At 49.3% G+C, this 20,011-nt stretch overlaps 1 protein-coding gene across 1 annotated transcript in view; it reads left to right on the top strand.

Annotated features, from left to right (window-relative positions):
* The window catches only part of LOC115092958 (E3 ubiquitin-protein ligase HERC2-like), a 2,733,734-nt gene that overhangs the window by 1,049,620 nt on the left and 1,664,103 nt on the right, over window positions 1-20,011 (top strand). Inside the window, 1 exon segment of the mRNA XM_029604466.1 lies at window positions 9,354-9,492. Coding sequence (XP_029460326.1) covers window positions 9,354-9,492 — 139 coding nt within the window.

Below are 20,011 nucleotides of genomic sequence, written 5' to 3'. Positions count from 1 at the left end.
TTAGCGTATCCTTCTCTAACTTTTAAGGATATATGCTGTTTTAAGTTTAATTCGGTGTCAATTATAACTCCTAGGTTCCGTACTTTTTCCGCTAGTTCAATCTTTTGGTTGTTTTTGAGTGTGATGGTGTTTTGAATGATCTCTGTCTTTTTGTATTCTAGATGTAGGAATTCTGTTTTCTCTATGATGATTACTAGCTCCATTTGGTTTAGTAATTGTTTTATGATGTCAAGGTACATGTTAGCGATATTTATGTTCAATATTTTTTATTGAGTGTTACAAATTCAACAGAACTGTCAATGCCACAACATGGTAGCCACCCAAATTGCTCAAAGTGGAATACACAAACGCCAAAATAGGCAGGAACCATAACAAACACTCAAACATTTTTCAGAAAGAGAGTTACCCCCCCCCCCACCCCCCGCCCCCACTACCCCGCTTAAGTCCTATCGCCTTGGTAAAGAAAGTCCGGGAATGTCCCCACTGACAATCATCCATTCAGCACCAAGCTACGAGCCCTGTGGGGTAAATGTTGCAGATATGGGTCCCAAGTGTGTAGAAAAAGGCGGCGTTGGTTCAGTGAGGAGTGGGACGCCAAATTCTCAAATTGCATGAGACGATGCAGATGGAGCCGCCATATCCAAAAAGAGGGTCCCTTCTCGTCGCGCCAAAGGATGAGAACGACCTTTTTACCCACGAGACCAGCTTTCTTTAAAAGAAGTCGAGGACCTTCTCTGGAAAACAAATGGTGGGTTACACAATGAAAGAGCCACAAATAAGGGGAAAAAGGGAGACGGACATCTAGTAAAAACTCCAAATAAACTTGGATTTGTCGCCAGTACCGTTGCACCCGGGGACACACCCAAAACACATGGGCGAGAGTCCCCGTCGCCTTCCCACAGCGTATACACAAATCAGTCTCCCGAAGCCCAGCTTTATAGGCAATCTGTGGCGATATGAACGCCCGTCGCAGGAATTTCAAATGCATCTCCCAAAAGTACATGTTACTAGTGCAAGGCAAAACCCCTCTAACACTACTAGCAAAAATGTGAGGCGTTAGCTGAAAAGACCCATCCCTGTTCCAACGGTCAACAGAAAGTGTGTACGCTTCCCTCGGCGAGACCTTGGTTAGTTGTCTGTAATAACAGGACATTGAAGGCTCCGAGGGTGCATCCAACAGCAAAGAACCATTCAGCTTAGTGAAGGCTGCCAAATGCATTTCTGGGCGCCCCAGAGATTTAATATAGTGGCGTAATTGTAGATAACCAAAATGATGGGTCCCTGGTATGTCATACAGCTCCTGTATGCAGTCGTAGGGGATGTACCCCCCCTCTGTGTCCAGCACATGGCCTAGGTAGAGCACTCCCCTCTCCCCCCAAGTGGCGAAGTAGGTGGTGGTGGAGCCAGGAGAGAAATCCGGGTTGCCTCTCAAGGGGGTCAAGTAAACACACTGCTGGGGAACCGCCAACAACCAGGTAAGGTATGCCCAAGTCTTCTGCAGCGGTCGTACCAGGGGGTGGTGTGCCAAAGCCTGAGGCAACGCAGCTCCATGCGCCATAAGCACATACCCCAGGGCCAGGGGACTAGTAAAAGTGGTCTCCGCCACCATATTAACAAAGGGAGATTTCCCCAGGAACCAACCTCTAATCAAGCGCATGTTCGCTGCCCACCCATAGCGATTAAGATGTGGGATCCCCATTCCCCCTTCGGACCAGGGTTGCTTCAACCATCTCAGAGGTATTCTGGCCTTTTTCCCTTTCCAGATAAAACTACGTAAGAGGGAGTCTACACGAGTAAGATCACCAAGCTGCAGTATCACCGGATAATTTTGTAGCACATATAGCCACTTGGGCAGAATCACCATCTTGAACAACGCTATGCGGCCCACCACGGATAGGGGCAAATTCCGCCATGAGGTCAGCTTCTCCGGAGTGTGCCGTAACAAAGGGTGGATATTGAGGGAATAAAGCTTAGACAAATCTGTCGCGATATGTATGCCCAGATATTTAAGTGAGTCCCCCGCCCACTTCAGGGGAACACTCCCCCCCAACTATCCCGTAGGGAGGCCGGAAAGGCCAGAGCCTCCGATTTATCCCAATTAATACGCATAACGGACAGAGCGGAATAATGACCATAAATATCAAGCAGGGTGTCCAACGATCTGCGGGGGATGTTAAAAACAACAGAACGTCATCCGCAAAAGCTGCGTACTTGAATATCTCCCGGTGTTGCCCACTGCTAAACTGTATGCCCCGGATACGGACACTAGATTGGATAGCTAACAAAAAGGGCTCCAGGGTGAGCAAAAAAAAAGCAAGGGAGACAGCGGGCAGCCCTGTCTCGTACCCCTCTCAACTACAAAGGGCTCCGTCAACTCACCATTAACCAAGAGGCGAGCCTCTGGGGTGTGGTATAACAGTTCCACAGCCTGAGAAAAAAACCCACTGATCCCGACAAGGCGTAAAATATGGAACATAAACCCCCATTCCACCCTGTCGAATGCTTTTTCAGCATCCAAACTGATGACCAGGTATGGATCATTCACTCTGGTACTAAGAGCCATAGCCGTCAAAACCTGCCGAATATTTCTAAGGGAGTACCGCTGTTTAACAAAGCCCACCTGGCCCGGTTGGATAAGCGAAGGCAGGAAATTCCCCAAACGATCCGCCAGGACTTTGGCCAAAATCTTATGATCCACATTCAGCAGAGAGATGGGACGATAAGATTCCGGCCGCAGTGGATCCCTACCGGGTTTGGGTATCAGAGTGACAAAAGCTTGATTCCCATGGGCCGGAAACTGACCGCGAGCTATAAGGGAATTGTAAACAGCAGACAAAATCCCCGAAAGTGGGTCTGTCAGACATTTATAAAACTCCGCACTGTAACCATCGGGGCCCGACGCTTTCAGTCGGGGCAGATTTCGGATCACCCTGGAAACCTCCTCCTCCGTTATGGGACCATTAAGATAGCGACTATACTCTAAAGTCAAAGAGGGGAGGCTAATCAGGTCCCCAAAATCCTCCCATCAGACTGCGTCCCATCCCTCTGATTGATACAAAGAGGAGTAATACTCATGAAAAACCCGCTTAATACTCTCCGTATCTGTTACCAACCCCCCCTGGGTACGCATAGCTGGAATGTGGCGGGACCCCTGGGCCGACTTAACTAAATTAGCCAACATTTTGCCTGACTTCTGGCCAAATTGAAATAATTTATATTGATAGTATAGCAGACTCTTCTTGGCCCTCTGATGGATTACAGTGTTTATAGCCGTTTGCAAGGCAAGATACTGCTCCCTACTGTCCCTAGGAGGGCGCCTCACCAAATCCCGTTTTGCCCGCCGAATATCAAGGGTGAGCCGGAGAAGCTGCTGGTCTAAGGATTTCCTCCTATGGGCCACATAGGAGATGATTTCCCCACGGAGCACCACCTTAGCCGTATTCCAGAATAGTATAGGGTCCTCCTTATGCTGAGCATTAGAAACTGTAAATTCCGCCCATTTATCTTTCAAATGAGTGTGAAAAGAGGTATCTTCAGCCAGATAATACGGATATCGCCAGCTGAAGGAACCAGTGCCCCCAGATGTGTGCGCCAGGGCGAGCCAAATGGGTGCATGGTCTGATACGATCACATCGTCAATCCCAGCCTCGACCGCCTTTGAAAGGCTCTGGCCACTCATTAGGAAATAATCTAGACGAGCATGGGAACCATGGGCCCGCGAGATATGCGTAAAATCTCTCTCGAAGGGATGGAGAATCTGCCAGACATCTATAAGATGCAGCGAGTCTTCCAGGAATTGAATCCCTTTACTAGCCCCTCCCGGGCCCTTAGCCGTAGTTTCCCTATCCTGAGCCGGGTCCTTGACTGCAGTAAAGTCACCCCCCATGATTATCAGCTCATCTATATAAGGCAGTAAGTGGGCCTGGATATCATAAAAAAAGGAGGCTCGATACATATTGGGCGCATATATGTTACATAGAATAATCGGAGCTTGATTATACACCCCTTCCAAAATAAGAAAACGGCCCTCCGGGTCCCTCACCTCCTTTACTTTCGTGATAGGGGAAGATTTCCGGAAGAGAATCGCCACCCCTGCAGAGTGCGAGGTCCCCGAGGCATAGCGTGCTTCCCCCACCCATCACTGCCGCAATTTGTCGTGTTCCACGTCCGTTAGATGCGTTTCTTGGAGAAACACAATATCTGCGTGTCTTTTATTCAAAGCCTGCAGAATTTTGGACCGCTTGATTGGTGAGTTAATATCCCCCACATTCCAAGAATAAAAGGTGCACGTATGAGAACTCATGGAGGCTCAAATGACCATGTGTCAGCAAGAAGCAAAATGAACAATTGCAGAGGGATGGGCCTCCCAGCTGGACCCAGCCCCCGGATACATAACTGGTCACACAGAAACATCCCGACAGCCACTAGAACAAAAAGAACTGAGATAGGCAATAGGCACTGAACCCCACTTTCCCACCCCCCCACCCCCCCCCAATTGGCCCTCCCCCACCCCCCTCCTAGCTTAGTCTCCCCCCACTGTCTCCCTAGTTCCCCCCCCACACACCCCCTCTGCCTGCCCACCATCAAGTGGCGAGCAGAGATCACGCTGACACATCGCCCACTCCCCCCCTCCCCCCACATCCAACAACCCACGTGGTCCACCACATGAGTCGTGGGAAGTGAAAATTTTCTAAACAGCAAACCACCAGAACAATAAACATGGTGAACAAAGGGAACACTCAAGAAGAGCCCCACCGCTTAGCAAAAATTAATCGAGCAAGGGGCTACGGTGCCAGGGCGAAGCACTGTCAAAAGCCGGATCCAAAACTACCCGGCCAGGCACCCCAGTCCCCACACACATGAGTGGTTAACACACCCAAGTCTGAATCCAAGCAAGGTCAGAGGCCCCCCTCTGAGTAAGTCTTCAGGTAAATACCGATAACCACACCCAAAAAGGGAAAAATAGAAAAAAGAGGGAACCTCATGATATAGTCCCGATTCTCCAGTCCAAACATCCGGCCGCGTCGCCCCCCAAATACCTGGGGCAGCGCGGGAACGAGCCGGCTAGAGGAGCGCCAAGGGCCGCAGAGAACACCCCCACGAAGCCCTCACACATCGTCCGCCGCCGGTGCCGGCAGTGTTTGAAGGAAGGCCTTCACGGCGTCCGCCTCTGTAAACCACTGGACCCCCTGAGCGGTAGGCACCCGCAGCCGGGCTGGAAACACGAGCGCCGCACGAATGCCACGTTTGTATAGCTGCGAGCAATATGGCGCCATGGCCCGGCGCTGCTGGGACACAGTCTGTGAAAAGTCTTGGAAAATGAGTATCGGGGTGTTTTCATAAACCGGCTTCGCCCCCTGCTGCACTGCTCTAATAATCGCCGCCTTGTGAGAGTAGTTAAGGAGCTTCGCGATCACCACCCGCGGCTTAGCATGGTCATCTCGCTTGGGGCCGAGTCGATGCGCTCGCTCCACCCGGAGCGGACCGGAGAGCCCAGATAACTTTAGAGCGGTGGGTAGCCAACCTTCCAGAAATGCGGGAAGTTGAAAATCAGAGAGACGCTCCAGTAAGCCCACCAGGCGAAGATTGGCCCGACGCGAGTGGTTTTCTAAATCGTCTAGTTTAGACGCTTGCCTTTCCAGCGCCCGCTTTAAATTGATAATGTCCGCCTGGGCCGCACCGAGGCCATCTTGGGTGGATGAGACCCGCGCTTCCAGTTCCCCGAACCGCCGATCAATGGCTGTCAAGCCGGTGGACAAATCCTGCAGCTTCTCCGATATCTTTTGGAGCTCCGGGTTAATGGCAGCCCGAATCGCCGCCGTCAAATCCGCCACAGTAAGCAGGGGCCTCATGCCAGCGTCCGGTGGGGAGGCGGGCTCATCCAAAATCGAGTCTGACGGTCGGGCCTTCTCTCTCTCCTTACTTTGCTCCTTGTCCTTCCTTCCTGTTCGCATCGCCATCATCCCCAAGGGATCCGTAAACTCGACCACTGTTATTTAACAAAGGCTGGGCTCTCCGGCAGTAATTTTGTCCCGTGGATGTGAGGGGATTCCTAGGGCCTAGGCGCGGAGACAAGAGCCTACATCCGCTCTCGCCAAGGTGTCACGTGATCTCGTTAGCGATATTTAATGTTTTTTCAATAGTTTCATCTATGGGAAGTATTAGCTGTATATCATCAGCGTATATATAGTGTGTTATGCCCAGCCCGGCTAGTAGGTGGCATAAAGGTAACAGTTATATGTTAAAGAGTGTAGCTGATAGAGCGGACCCCTGTGGTACTCCTGTTTGTAGGTGTATTTTTCCTGACATTACGTCTTTGATTTGAACTTGGAAATATCTGTTACTTAGATATGATCTGAACCATTTGATAGTTATGTTACTCAATCCTATTTCCTCTAGTCTATTTAAAAGTATGTCGTGATTTATGGTGTCAAATGCTGCTGATAAGTCCAGCATCACTAAAATATAGTGTTTGCCATTGTCAAAACCTCTCATGATGTTGTCTGTTAGTGCTAGCAGTAGTGTTTCTGTACGGAGAATAGAGCTCCACCCGGGCCCCATCATACTGGTGGCCCTGGAATGACCACATCGTCCTTGGTTCGCAGACCTCCTCAACCTGGCAGTGGACGGCTCTCTATGCCTGGGACTTCTTCCGCACCTGCTCCACCAAGGACCGGTATTTTTCGACCAGGCAGAACGCTTCTGTCTTGCGGCATGACTTTTGAACGGCGGCAGCTTCAGCGCAAAGGATACCCTGCCGCAGTAGTGTCGACCCTCCTCAAAGCTCAGAAGACCTCGACTTCGGTCGCCTATGTGAGGGTCTGGAAGGTTTTTGAGTCTTGGTGCACAGCCCACGACACACATGCCAGAAGGGTCTCGGTACCCCAGATCCTAGCATTTCTACAGGACGGCCTGGAGAAAGGGACTGGCCTACAACTTGCTACGAGTACAAGTCTCCGCTCTGGGTTTGGCTCCTTCAGTCGACCGGACATCACTCTCTCTTGGCTCATCTTGACATCACACGCTTCCTCAAAGGGGTGAAGCATCTACGACCTCCGGTCCAGGATCCATGTCCTTCTTGGAGTCTTAATCTGGTGCTTAAGATTCTGGCAGGCCCTCCCTTCGAACCTCTGCGTCAAGACTCCATCAAGGATCTCACCCTGAAGACTGTGTTCTTGGTGGCCATTTGTTCCACATGCTGCGTCTCGGAACTCCAAGCACTCTCAAGCAGGGAACCCTACCTTCGTTTTACGGACACTGGGGTATCCTTGTGTACAGTTTCTTCCTTCCTTCCCAAGGTCTTCTCGGCTTTTCACGTGAATCAGACGGTGGAGCTTCCGTCCTTCGCAGCCGAAGAGTCCAGATCTCTACAACTCCTGGATGTCAAGTGCAGCTTAATCCACTACTTGGAAGTCACCAACGAGTTCAGGCTCTCGGACCATTTGTTTGTCCTTTGGTCGGGACCAAGGAAGGGAACTCAAGCCACGAAGACTACGATTGCTAGATGGCTCAAGGAAGCCATAATGGCGGCGTACATTGGAGCGGGTCGGACTCCTCCTTTGGGTGTCAAGGCTCATTCTCTCTGTTCCCAGGCAACGTCCTGTGCGGAATCAAGGTCCGTTTCCTCTCAGGAAATTTGCAGAGCGGTGACTTGGAAGTCCCTGCACACCTTCGCACGTCATTATCGACTACATTTGCAGTCACCAACCTCTGGTTATTTTGGCGACAGGGTCATTCGAGCAGGGCTTTCAGAGGCCCACCCGGTTTAGGGAAGCTTTGTGACATCCCACCGTCTCGACTGATCCTGGTACGTACAGGGAAAAGAAAATTATTTCTTACCTGCTAATTTTCGTTCCTGTAGTACCATGGATCGGTCCAGACTCCCTCCCTGTTGAGGTTGGGATTCTAGAACGCTCCTGCTCGACCTGTCCTTCGGATTTTTCCTCTCATTCTGGATGTTTTGCCTCTGAATTTTTGTGGCACACTACAGTTCTTGTTGTAAGTTAATGTTCAAGTTGTGGCACCAGTTGCCTCCGTTGCTGATATTCTGTTCTGTTCAGTGCACTTGATCCATCCTCCTTATGTTATTATTCTGGCTTTGACATTCTCTATACTGAGGATCTATGGAGGGTGCACTGGTTATTATGGCAACACCCTCCGAAGCTTTGTCTGACTTCATCTGCTGGACGGGGGGCATAACCCACCGTCTGGTCTGATCCATGGTACTACAGGAACGAAAATTAGCAGGTAAGGAATAATTTTCATATATGGATTATGTGAATTGTGCTATTGTATAAATTTCCAAAATAAGCATCCAGGTTGGTTCAAATGATGAATATATTACCTTTAAATATGGTTCCACGTCCATATTGATGCTCGAAAAGGAGATTTTCAAAATATGCCATGTACAAACAATCTGGTGAATGGGCCATCGAGGTCCCCATAACTGTTCCCTTCACATGTTGGAAGAACTTAACCTAAAAACAAAAATAATAGGTTGTAATAGCTAACGCCATCATGTTTCCTAAAAAGGAAATATGTTTATCTGCAAGATGCTGATTAATCAAGAACATTTAGAAACATAAATATAAATAAACATACCATGGATTCACTTATAACTACCTCCATAGTTTTTAATTTAAAAATATATTAAGATCAATTTTTGTGGATTTTTTCTCTTAAACTTGAATACTCAAAGTAATAGTACACAGATAAATCTGAACAGATGCTACCAGAAGTTTTTCATCTTTATCTCTTCTCCCGAGCTGAGATAATCAAGGGAATTTCACCAAATTGCCATCACTTCTGCTTGAGAGGTAACTTATCCAGCAGTCAGCACTTTCACTTTTCCTGTGGCACTTAGAGGTGAAGCAGCCTCATCTTAACAATGTGATGGATCACCCCCCCCCCCCCCCATTATATGCCTATCTTGTGCAGAAAAAAAGAAAACTTCAACTATTCCCAGTGATCCAGACTCCACTATTGTTGAAATGAAAACTTCCCTAAGTCTTTATTAGAATCTGTGTTGAATTTATTTTTAAATATTTATATTCATCAGATAGGTTCTAAATAGTGAAAAGGGAGATAGTAGAAAATCACCTTGCATTTGGCCACATTATATTTAATCTGCCATATGGATGCAAATTACTGTCAACAAAAATAGACCTATGAACCCAAATGCCATTAAGAAAGTTGCTGACTGCTGTAAAAAAGCTGCTGACGTGGTTCAATGAGAACTCCTTTCAGATGTCTTCTTACACTAGCTCTTTTGTTTCCTGTTTGTTTTTTTATCTTAAAATAAAATATAAATCTATATTTGAATTAAAATATTAACCCATATTTTTGTGTTTCAGCTTCCAGTGGTGGCATTTAATGTGAACAATTTACCTTTTACTGAACCCATGTTATCTGTCTGGGCACAACTAGTAAACCTTGCAGGATGCAAACTAGAAAAATACAGGAAGAAAAAATCTCCCAAGCAAGGTCTTACAGGTATACTTTTCTATTTAATTATCTAGTTTTTTATCCTTAGAAAATAATATCAAATTAAGTAAATGGAGAATAATGGTGATTAATATTGAATTTTTGGTTGTGCTAGAATCAAGAAAAAACCAACACAACCAGACATAGGCTGATTGAGCCATTAATCTTCAAAATATTGCAGTTTATACACATCTCCACTTAAATATGTGTGCCATGGGAATAATCTTTCTTATTTTGGTGGTTTGTATTATTACATGTAGTAATACTTTAAAAAATAGTCTATTAGGATCTGGTTTAATTATGTTTGGAATTTGCTAAATTCACTTTATGCATTCTTATATAAATGAGTATTCTGTGTTATATTGCACCCTTGCTTAACCAATCATGAAGGAAGTGATAGATCATTAAAGTGATAGATTTCATTAAGTGATTGCAAGTCTCAGTACAGAAAACATATGGAAGAAACAGCCAGTGTCTCAAGATCCAAAAACTGAAAACAGCAGGCACGGAGACGGAGAATGTGATGGCAAAAAAAAAACTCAAGGCCAATCTAGTCTTCCCATTATCCTTGTCTAGTGCAATAGCAGAGAATTTACTTTTTCACTGACTTGATTCTTTATACTTATACTATGCTTCCTTGAATTCCTTTATTGTTTCATGTATGTAGTACCATTTCTGTGAGGAATTCATTACAGTCATTAAATACATTAATGTGGTATCTAATAATATAGTAAAAAAAACAAAAACCTGTAGTTTGAAATATTGGCATTTTTACACAGTTTTAGCCATTTATTATTTTAGCTAATTCATTCTGGACCCAATATCCAAAGATATCCAGTTATCTAAATTATCCAGATGTGACTTATCTGGCTAACTTAGATGGTAACTTTAAAACAAATGCGTGCACACACACATTCACGTGGGCAGAAGCACACAAGTACAAGGATTTTTAATGGTGCCAAAATTATGCATGTATTATGGAAAATGTGGGCATTGCCGCACACATACTTATGCGTGTATAGTCACGCATGTTACCCAGCTTGCTCACTCATGTGCGCAAGAAGGTTACATGCCTGCTTCAGTGACACCCAACCTCCAGATCCGCAGGGACATAGAACATGCCTCCTTCAGCCTGGCAGCCCAGTTTCACCATCATGTATATCGAACGGCTGGCATCCATGGAAAACAAACAAAATTTGTATTTTGTTTGAAGAGAGCAGTAGAATCTACATGAAAAAATAATGCAAGGCGTGAGCTGCGCACTGCGTTCAACCATGGTGCTTCCTACCCACATGGGGTAAGTAGAATGGGGAGTAATGGTGGTGGAGAGGGTGAGGGCATACATGGGGCAACTAGGAGTGTGGGAGATGGTGGAAAGAGTCAAGCTATGCATGGGGGCAATTAGGGCTAGCGGGGGAGGGGTGGAGCAGATTAGACCATGCATGGGGGGGTAATTAAGCGAACTAGGAGGGGTAGAGAGAGGGTCAGGCAATGTATGGGTGTGTAACTAGGGGGGCTGGCAGGGGGCAGAGGAAGGGTGGAGAATGTCAGGCTATGCTTGCGGGGGTAACTACGGGGGCTAGGAGGAGTTGAGGGGCAGAGAAGATCAGGCCATGTAGGGAATGGCAACTAGCGGGAAGCATTGTGCGTCCTCAAACTACTCACTTCTTAAATATTAGTAATCTATAGTAACATATCAGTATGTCACTCAACAGAACAGTGCACTGTTAATGGTGTTCATCATTTTTTCATCTATATGTCGAGGACCTCAAGAAGAAGGCCCAGGAACTGCATCTGAAGTGGAGGTGGATGCTGGACCACCTGCGTGCTCATTGGGATGGGACTGGAGATAAGATTTTCATCAGACTGACTGTGAACTGGGAACAAGCTCTATCTATGAATTCTTTCTGAATGCTCACACCAAACACCCCCAACCCTGTGACATCCTATCTCAGCCTGCAGCATAAACCCTCCTTCATACATCACTCTGTTAAAGGCTCCAAAATCCTGAAGCAGCCTACCTGAAGGGGAAATTAATCCTATTCCAGCATGTATTTCCATGTAAATTATTTGACCCTTGTACAATAGAGCAATCTGTAGCCCCACAACTCTAGATGTCTTGCTATGTACACCTCATTCAGTCATCGTGAACCCTGTCACACATTTCTAACCTTGTTCCCCTAGCACATGGTAGCCTTCATCAAATTACATCCTGCTCAAATCAATAATCTGCACGTCCATTGATCTATCAATATGGAAGCCAGCATGTTGATTACAGGGTTGTCCTATATCTAGCAACATTTTCCTCTGCCTTTACCTCTCCCTGAAAAGGGAATTCCTCTAAGTGCCTCTGTCATCCTGCACATCATACTCTGCAGCATGTGAGCACACATCATGGAACACTATTGCTTTTGTCTTCACAGATAACTTTTCATCATCGTTATCCTTGGATGAGTAAGAAGAGGAAGGAGCAAGTGGCAGCAGCTAATCTCCAGCCCCCATGGAAGCAGCAGCAGCAGCCACACTGGGGAGGAGCAGGATGCTTCTCCCCCACCCCATCCACCACCAAGGGAAGAAGTGTTGGTGGTCCCACCCCTCCACCCTTAATAGGCACACCCCAAGCATCCCCGTCTTAGTAAGGCCTCCTCCCCTTTTTCGCCAGGGAATTAGGGATACCAGGACTCGATAGGCCAGCCATTTCTGTCCAAAGGAAGCCTGCGTCCCCCTCTGCTATCCTCCATACCACAGCAGCGAGAAAGAGTCCCTTCATCAAGAGTACCTGCTCTCGGCAAGGAGTCTCTTTCTAGACACCAATTTGAGACTGCTTTGCAGATGATGGCAGAGGAGCAGAGGGCAATGAGAGTAGCCGTTGGCAGTGGTGCAGGTTATAGCCCCGAGGCTATATCTATTTTGAGCAGACCCCTAATTCAGAGTTTGTTTTTTTTTATTCTGCTTTTTCGGTACTTCAGAGTATACATCAAAGCGGATTACATTCAGGTACTATAGGTATTTCCCTATCCCCATATGGCTTACAATCTAATTTTGTACCTCAGGCAATGGAGGGTAAAGTGACTTGCCCAAGGTCACAAGGATCCACAGTGGATTTGAGCCCTGGTTTCCCTGGGGTGTAGTCTGCTGCTCTAACCAGTAGGCTACTCCTCCACATAATAGTGTGTTTGAAGCTTTTTAAAAAGTCTTTTATTCACACAGGCTTTTGGCTGTAACATCTAGTGTATTGAAATTGTCGATGGCAAATGTCTTTAACTATTAGAAATATACTTTAGAGCATTTAAATAATAGTTCCTAAAAGTACCCGGATCAGTCCAGACTGCTGGGTTTTACCTCCCTTCCAGCAGATGGAGACAGAGAAAATCTTGAAGGGCACCCCCTATAAGTACGGTGCATCACCTGCGGCCCTCTTCAGTATTTCTCTGTCTCCAGCAGATGAAGATGGCAGAACCTGCGGTCCTGGTACTTCAATGTTTAAAAAAAAAAGAAAGCAAAAGAAACAGCAGAATCTATTACAGTTTGGCTAAATCAGAGGTATTTCTTTAAAAAAGAAAAAAAAGAGAGCACTTTGCCTCCCAAGGGGAAGTTTCTGTTGAACTTCCTTCCTTGGTTGCAGGCTTGCGGAGGACTTTTAGCAGCTTTCCTTCCCAGATCGTTTCTATACTGGTGAGTAACTGGGGGGATTTACTGGTGGGCTGGTCCCTCCCCCCCTTGCTCAGAGAAGTTACTCACTTCTTCCTCTGGTGAGACTCAAGCTTCAGTTAATTGCCGCGTTTAAAAAAAAATTTAAAAAATTAAGATTTTAGCGGCACAGTCTCCCGGGCTCCGGAGGTTATTTATAGACTTTCCTCCTTGGTGCCACAGCGATGCCGCATGCATCATGTTGTGCTGCCTGCAGGGAGCCAGAAATGTGGCTCTCCCGCAAAAACCTCTGCTCCTGATGTATCCCCGAGGGAGAGGGCCCATCGGTAGCAGCGGCTGGCGGGAGGGAGAAGTCTTTGGCACGGTCCCGTGGCGTGGGTAAACTGATGCTGCCTCGTGATTCTAGGCCTGCCCCGATCCCGGGGAGCGCAGGAACGGTGGCCATTTTGTGTCCTTTAGATGATGCTGCAGATTTCTCTGCAGTGGGAGGGGATCTCCCTCCGCAGTTGTCTCCACATGGTCAGAGCCTGGGGTCTCCCCAGGATTCGTTGCCAGCCTCCCCTGGACCTCTAGGGATCCTGCCGTGGGGAAATTTAAAGGGCCAATCCTCCTTTTTGGCAGATTTTTTTTTTTTTTTTTTTGTTAATGTATAAGGCTTATTTAGCTAGCCTTATGCCATCAGGGGATCTGGATCCTAATCCGGGGACAGGACTCCCCCCCCCCCCCCCCCCGCAAAGGTTTATCAGGCGGATACTCCCGAGGTGTCTCGAATTCGAATGGTCCGGGGAGCATGTGGTTTAAGTGACCATTCGGCCATGGGTAATCCCATTCCGGTGGATCTGCTTCAGGCTGATGTGGATGAGGATGTTGAGTGCGTGGCGCCTGTGGAGGGGGATGTTCTTCAGCTGTTTCGTAGGGATGAATTAGGGCCGATGATCCCAAATGTTCTCGCAGAGCTCTTGATTCAGGTTCAACAAGAGCCGCAGAGACAGGACATGATGGATCTGGTTCTCTCTGGACTGCGCCCTCCGTCTAGAACCTTCCCTTTTCATCCCATGTTACTCCAGCTTATGTTCCAGGAGTGGAATACTCCAGAAGCTAGCCTTCATGTCAGGCGGGCTATGGATAAGTTGTATCCACTACCAGAGGATTCTTTGGACCTCCTTCGGGTTCTTAAGGTAGATGTGGCCGTGTCGGCAGTCACGAAGCGTACGACTGTTCCGGTTGTTGGAGCGGCTGCTCTTAAAGATCCCCAGGATTGGGGTTATGGCAGCGGTTAGCAGTAGTTTGATGCAACGCACGAGCATCAGGTGGGTACAACAGCTCCTGAGTGCCAGGCAGCTTTCTCTGGAGGAGGTGGAGCAGGCAGATCATTTGGAGGCAGCAGTGGCATATGGCGCTAATGCGTATGTGTATTTCTTCCCGCATGATGGCTTCTGCAGTGTCGGCCTGCAGACTTTTGTGGGTTCGCAATTGGTCGGCCGATGCTTCATCTAAGTCGCAGTTGGGTGCACTTTCCTTTAGAGGGAAATTCCTCTTTGGAGATGATTTGGAGCAAATCATGAAATCTTTGGGGGATAAGAAGGTGTAGAATCTCCCCGAGGATAGGCCCAAAGTCTCCAGGGTTTCCGGTTCTGCTTGTTCTCGTTTTAGGGGTCAGCGCCGGTTTCGTCTGTCTAGACCCACCCACCTTTGGCCAGCAACAGCCAGCAGGAAGGCCCCAGTCTTGGATTCATTCCTTTCGAGGCCGGAGACCAGCCCATGACGGTGTCACTTTGGTTGCAGCAGGAACTAAGTCCTCACAATGAAATAGCGCCGACCCATTCCTCCGTTCCGAACGTCAGACGGCGACTGCCCCTTTTTTTTACGAGGAGTGGGTCAAAATCACGTCAGTCCACTGGGTTCTAAACATCATAGAGCACGGTTACACATTAGATTTTGCTCATCCGTTGTGCGACCTGTTTCTGGTGTCTCCCTGTGGGTCCTTTGAGAAATAATGCCATGTGACTCAAACGCTTCATCGGTTGGTAAACCTAGAAGCAGTGATCCTGGTTCCTTCGGACGAGCAAAGAACTGGCAAATATTCAATTTATTTTGTGGTTGCACCCGATTTTGGACCTAAAGAAAGTCAACAGGGCTCTTCGAGTGCCCCGTTTTCGCATGGAAACTCTACTTTCCTGTCGTGTAGCTAGATGGACTCAGAACAAATGGGTATAGTGTGCTCGTGCTAGCAGTTGGAGACGGATCTGACATCAGCACGGGTACATATACCCCCACAGGAAGTGAAGCTCATCAGTAATTTCCATCTCCAATGTAGTTTGGAGAGCCTGCTCGCTCGCTGAGCGTGCTTCCAATCTACTTTTCTACTGGAACATCGAGCCCCGCGCTCCTGCGGTGATACCACTGGTCCCTCCCCCAGTTGAGCATCCCGGGGTGAGTTCCGTGCTCCCTCGGAGGTTTAGGCCTCGGTCCGGTGGCCGAATCGCGGCAAGGACCAAGCCTGCGGGCTAAGAGGCGCCTCTGTCCCGGCATGGACCTGGGAGGCAGCAGGTTCATTCCTCAAGCGCGGTGGTGACAGTACTTCCCCTCTCCCCCGCAGCCGGAGACCGCCCGGGTTCTAGTCGTGAAGCGCCGAGGATCAGGTAAGGCACACAACTTTTGCTTTTGGTCTCCGAAGTCGAGAATCGGCGGCGTGGCCTGTATGCGGCACGCCGCGGTGGTCGCCATTTTGTTGGCCCGGTTCAGGTATTGAGCGCCCATGATAGGCGCCTGTATTGAGCACATATTGCTGACTGCATATTATTGTGCGCATATTCTGTTTAATGTATATTGCTGCCCGCATATTATTGTGCGCATATTCTGTTTAGCGTATATTGCTGCCCGCATATTATTGAGCACATATTCTATTAAGCGTATATTGCTGACCGCATATTATTGAGCGTATATGATGTTTAGCGTATATTTCTGACCGCATATTATTGAGCACATATTCTGTTTAGCGTATATTTCTGACCGCATATTTTTGAGCGCATATTGTATTAAAGCGTATATAGCTGCCGCTTAGTATTGAGCGCATATTGTATTAAGTGTATATAGCTGCCGCTTAGTATTGAGCGCATATTGTGTTGAGCGCACGTTGTGTTAAGCGCCTATTGTATTAAGTGCATATTGCTTTAGCGCAATGGACCAATCGAATGCCCCGGTGGCCCAGGCGGGAGCGCCTCATGATTCCGGTGTGAAAGCTCATGGCCTCTGTTCAGCATGCCAGCTCAGAGCCACGCACAGCGAGGAGCCAGACTCCCTTTGTGCCCAATGTGAGGAGGCAGTGGGAGCCTCGGGCCAGGACCAGTCTCAGCCGAGGTTTGTGGATAGTTCTCCAGGGGCCACCCCGGATCTCGCAGGCAGTCTCGAACAGCCGGGAATCCTGGGGGATCTGGTACCTAGGCGTCTTGAGACCACCTCCATTTCATGGGTGGATCTCTTTAAGGGGATCCATGCCTTTGTACAGATGCAGTCAGCTTCCCGTGCAGGCCCTGCTGTTACAGGGGCTGCTGCTCCTGTCGCTGTTCCAGCGGACCCTGCCCCTGGACCTTCGCGCCCTTATTGTGGGCGAGTGCACCCGCCTCCGGGCAGTGCGGTTCAGGCGGACCCTGATGTCTCGGAGACCAAATCAGAACCCTCCGAGGAGGGGGAACTTCCCTCGGGGATGGAGCCATATCGAACCATGAGGCGGTTCTTTCCCAAGGAAGATCTCTCCGACCTAATTTCTCAGTGCCTGGTGGAGTTGGATATTTCAGGGCCCGACTCTGCAGTGCCACCTACACAGAACCCTCTGCTGGAAGGTCTTCGTCCTTCAGCCCGCCATTTTCCCTTCTTGCAAGCTGCACAGCAACTGATAGATCTGCAATGGGCTGCACCGGTGGCCGCATTCAAAGGGGGCGGAGCCTGATAGGCATGTACCCCCTGGATCCAGCTATCAAGGAGATGCTGGCGTGCCCTCAGGTGGACGCCTTAGTTAGCGCTGTGGTCAAGCGCACTACCATTCCATTTGAGGGGGGGGCGGCCCTCAAGGAGGCTCATGACAGGCGACTGGACGCCATCCTGAAACAGATATTTGAGGTGGCTGCTCTGTCTTTGCGAATCGCAACCTGCTGCACAGTGGTGACGCGCTCCTGTTTGTCACAGGTTAGGAACAATGCTCCGGCAGCGGACATGGAGTCCTCTCTCTCGTTCCTCATGGATGCCGCTTCCGACCTAGTCCGTACAACAGCTAAGGGGATCTCATCTTCTGTGGCTGCCAGGCGGCAGCTCTGGATACGGATTTGGTCTGCTGATGCTCCTTTGAAGACACGCCTCACCAGAATGCCCTTTAAGGGGTCCTTCCTGTTTGGCAGCGACCTTGATAAACTGGCCAGCACATGGGGTGCTTCTCCCATACCTCGACTGCCAGAAGACAGGTTCAAACGGAACCAGCGCGCCTTTCCAAGGCCCTCCAGAGGCAGAAGTTCTCAACGCTTCAATCCCTATAGGGGTCGCTACCAGGCACCTCGTCCTCAGGCCAGGAACCAGTCCTTTCGGCCCAAGCAGCAGAAGAGAGGAGCCGGCTCGGGCTCAGGTCCCGGCCGCGCCTCACAATGAGATTCAGCCGATCCATTTGGGGGACGGGGCCATAGGGGGCAGGTTAACCCTCTTCTACCCCAGATGGGTCGAGATCACGTCGGACCAGTGGGTCCTCGCCATCATCCGAGAGGGGTATTATCTGGACTTTAATCACCTCCCTCTGGACAGGTTTGTGGAATCTTCCTGTCCCACACACAAGAAGGCAGCATTGGAAGCTACCCTGGCGAGGCTCCTGTCCTTGAAAGCCATCATCCCAGTACCTGCCTGGGAAGTGAATTCTGGACACTATTCCATTTATTTCATGGTACCCAAGAATGGGGGCACATTTCGGCCTATGCTGGACCTCAAGTCAGTCAATCGTTACTTAAGGGTCCCGAGGTTTCGCATGGAAACTCTGCGCTCCGTCAAGACCGCAGTACAGCCAGGAGAATTCCTCACGGCCTTAGATTTGTCGGAAGCATACCTGCATATCCCGATCCATCCAGATCATCAGCGCTACCTACGCTTCACGGTTCTAGGACGCCACTTCCAATTCCGGGCTCTGCCCTTCGGGTTGGCCACGTCCCCGCGGACCTTCACCAAGGTGATCGTAGTGGTGGTTGCAGCACTCAGACGGGAAGGTATTCTGGTCCATCCCTACCTAGACGACTGGCTGATCATGGCGAAATCCTGAGAAGAGAGCCATCGGACAACCGACAGAGTGATCGCCCTTCTGGAAAGCTTGGGCTGGGTAATCAACCTCAGCAAGAGTTGCCTACAGCCTCCCAAGTCACTGGAATACCTGGGAGTACAGTTCGACACCCAGGCGGACACAGTCAGTCTCACTACCAAGAGAAGGTTGAAAATTCAGACGCGTATCCAGTATTTGATGGGAGCCATTCGGCCCATAGCTTGGGATTATCTGCAGGTTCTCGGTCTCATGGCATCCACCCTGGAAGTGGTACCTTGGGCAAGGGCCCATATGAGGCCTCTACAACACTCCCTGCTCTCTCGCTGGAGCCCACGTCTACGGAACTATTCCACGCGCTTACCTCTGCCGTCCAGGGTACAGACCCAGTTACGATGGTGGTTACAGTCCAACCACCTGAGCAGGGGGTCGATGATATCCTCTCCCACGTGGACTCTGCTCACCACAGATGCCAGCCTGAGCGGCTCGGGAGCCCACTGCAAAGGACTTACCGCACAAGGGCGGTGGAACAGAGAAGAGTCAGCGTGGAACATCAACCGTCTAGAGGCTCGGGCAGTCCGATTGGCATGCCTTCGATTTGCTCACAGACTGAGGAACAGAGCAGTCAGAGTGATGTCCGATAACGCCACCACAGTGGCATACATCAACCGTCAGGGCGGAACCAGAAGCCGTCAAGTATCTCTGGGGATCACCCCACTGATGGCTTGGGCAGAGGCGAATCTGCAGGACATCTCCGCCGTCCACATTGCCGGGAAGGACAACACCACGGCAGACTTCCTCAGCAGAGAAAGCCTAAATCCGGGAGAGTGGCAGCTGTCACCCACAGCCTTCCAGATGATTGTGGATCACTGGGGGATTCCAGACATGGATTTACTGGCGGACAAGTCCAATGCTCAAGTACCCAGATACTTCAGCCGCAAGCGCGACCCGTTCTCACACGGAATCGACGTCCTGGTTCAGCCATGTCCTCCAGGGACTCTGCTCTACGCCTTTCCTCCGTGGCCTCTGCTGGGCGCCATCATCCACAAGATTCAGAAACACCAGGGCCTAGTTCTTCTAGTGGCACCAGACTGGCCAAGAAGACCCTGGTACGCGGACATGAGGACTACTGGCAGGGGAGCCTCTTCCCCTGCCTCCTCTCCGGGACCTTCTACGTCAAGGTCCCATCCTCCACGAGGATCCGGCTCAATTCTCTCTTACGGTCTGGCCATTGAGAGGGCTAGACTGAAGAAAAGAGGTTACTCGGAGCCCGTGATTGATACACTCCTCCGAGCTCGCAAGTTTTCCACATCCCTCACCTACGTAAGGATCTGGAGAGTATTTGAAGCATGGTGCGACACTCATGGCACCAATCCACATGCGACTACAATCCCTATTGTGTTGGATTTCCTGCAAGATGGACTTCAGAAGGGTCTCTCCCTCAGTTCCATGAAGGTTCAGGTGGCGGCGCTGTCTTGTTATGGTCCCAGGAGGGATGGAAAGACTATTGCCAAGCACCCAGATGTTTCTCGCTTCCTGAAAGGAGTCAAGCATATTCGTCCGCCACTGAAGTGGCCTGTGCCTTTATGG

Source organism: Rhinatrema bivittatum, chromosome 5, assembly GCF_901001135.1.
Source record: "Rhinatrema bivittatum chromosome 5, aRhiBiv1.1, whole genome shotgun sequence".
In the NCBI taxonomy this organism is placed as follows: Eukaryota; Metazoa; Chordata; class Amphibia; order Gymnophiona; family Rhinatrematidae; genus Rhinatrema; species Rhinatrema bivittatum.
This window is presented reverse-complemented; position numbering and strand designations above follow the sequence as displayed.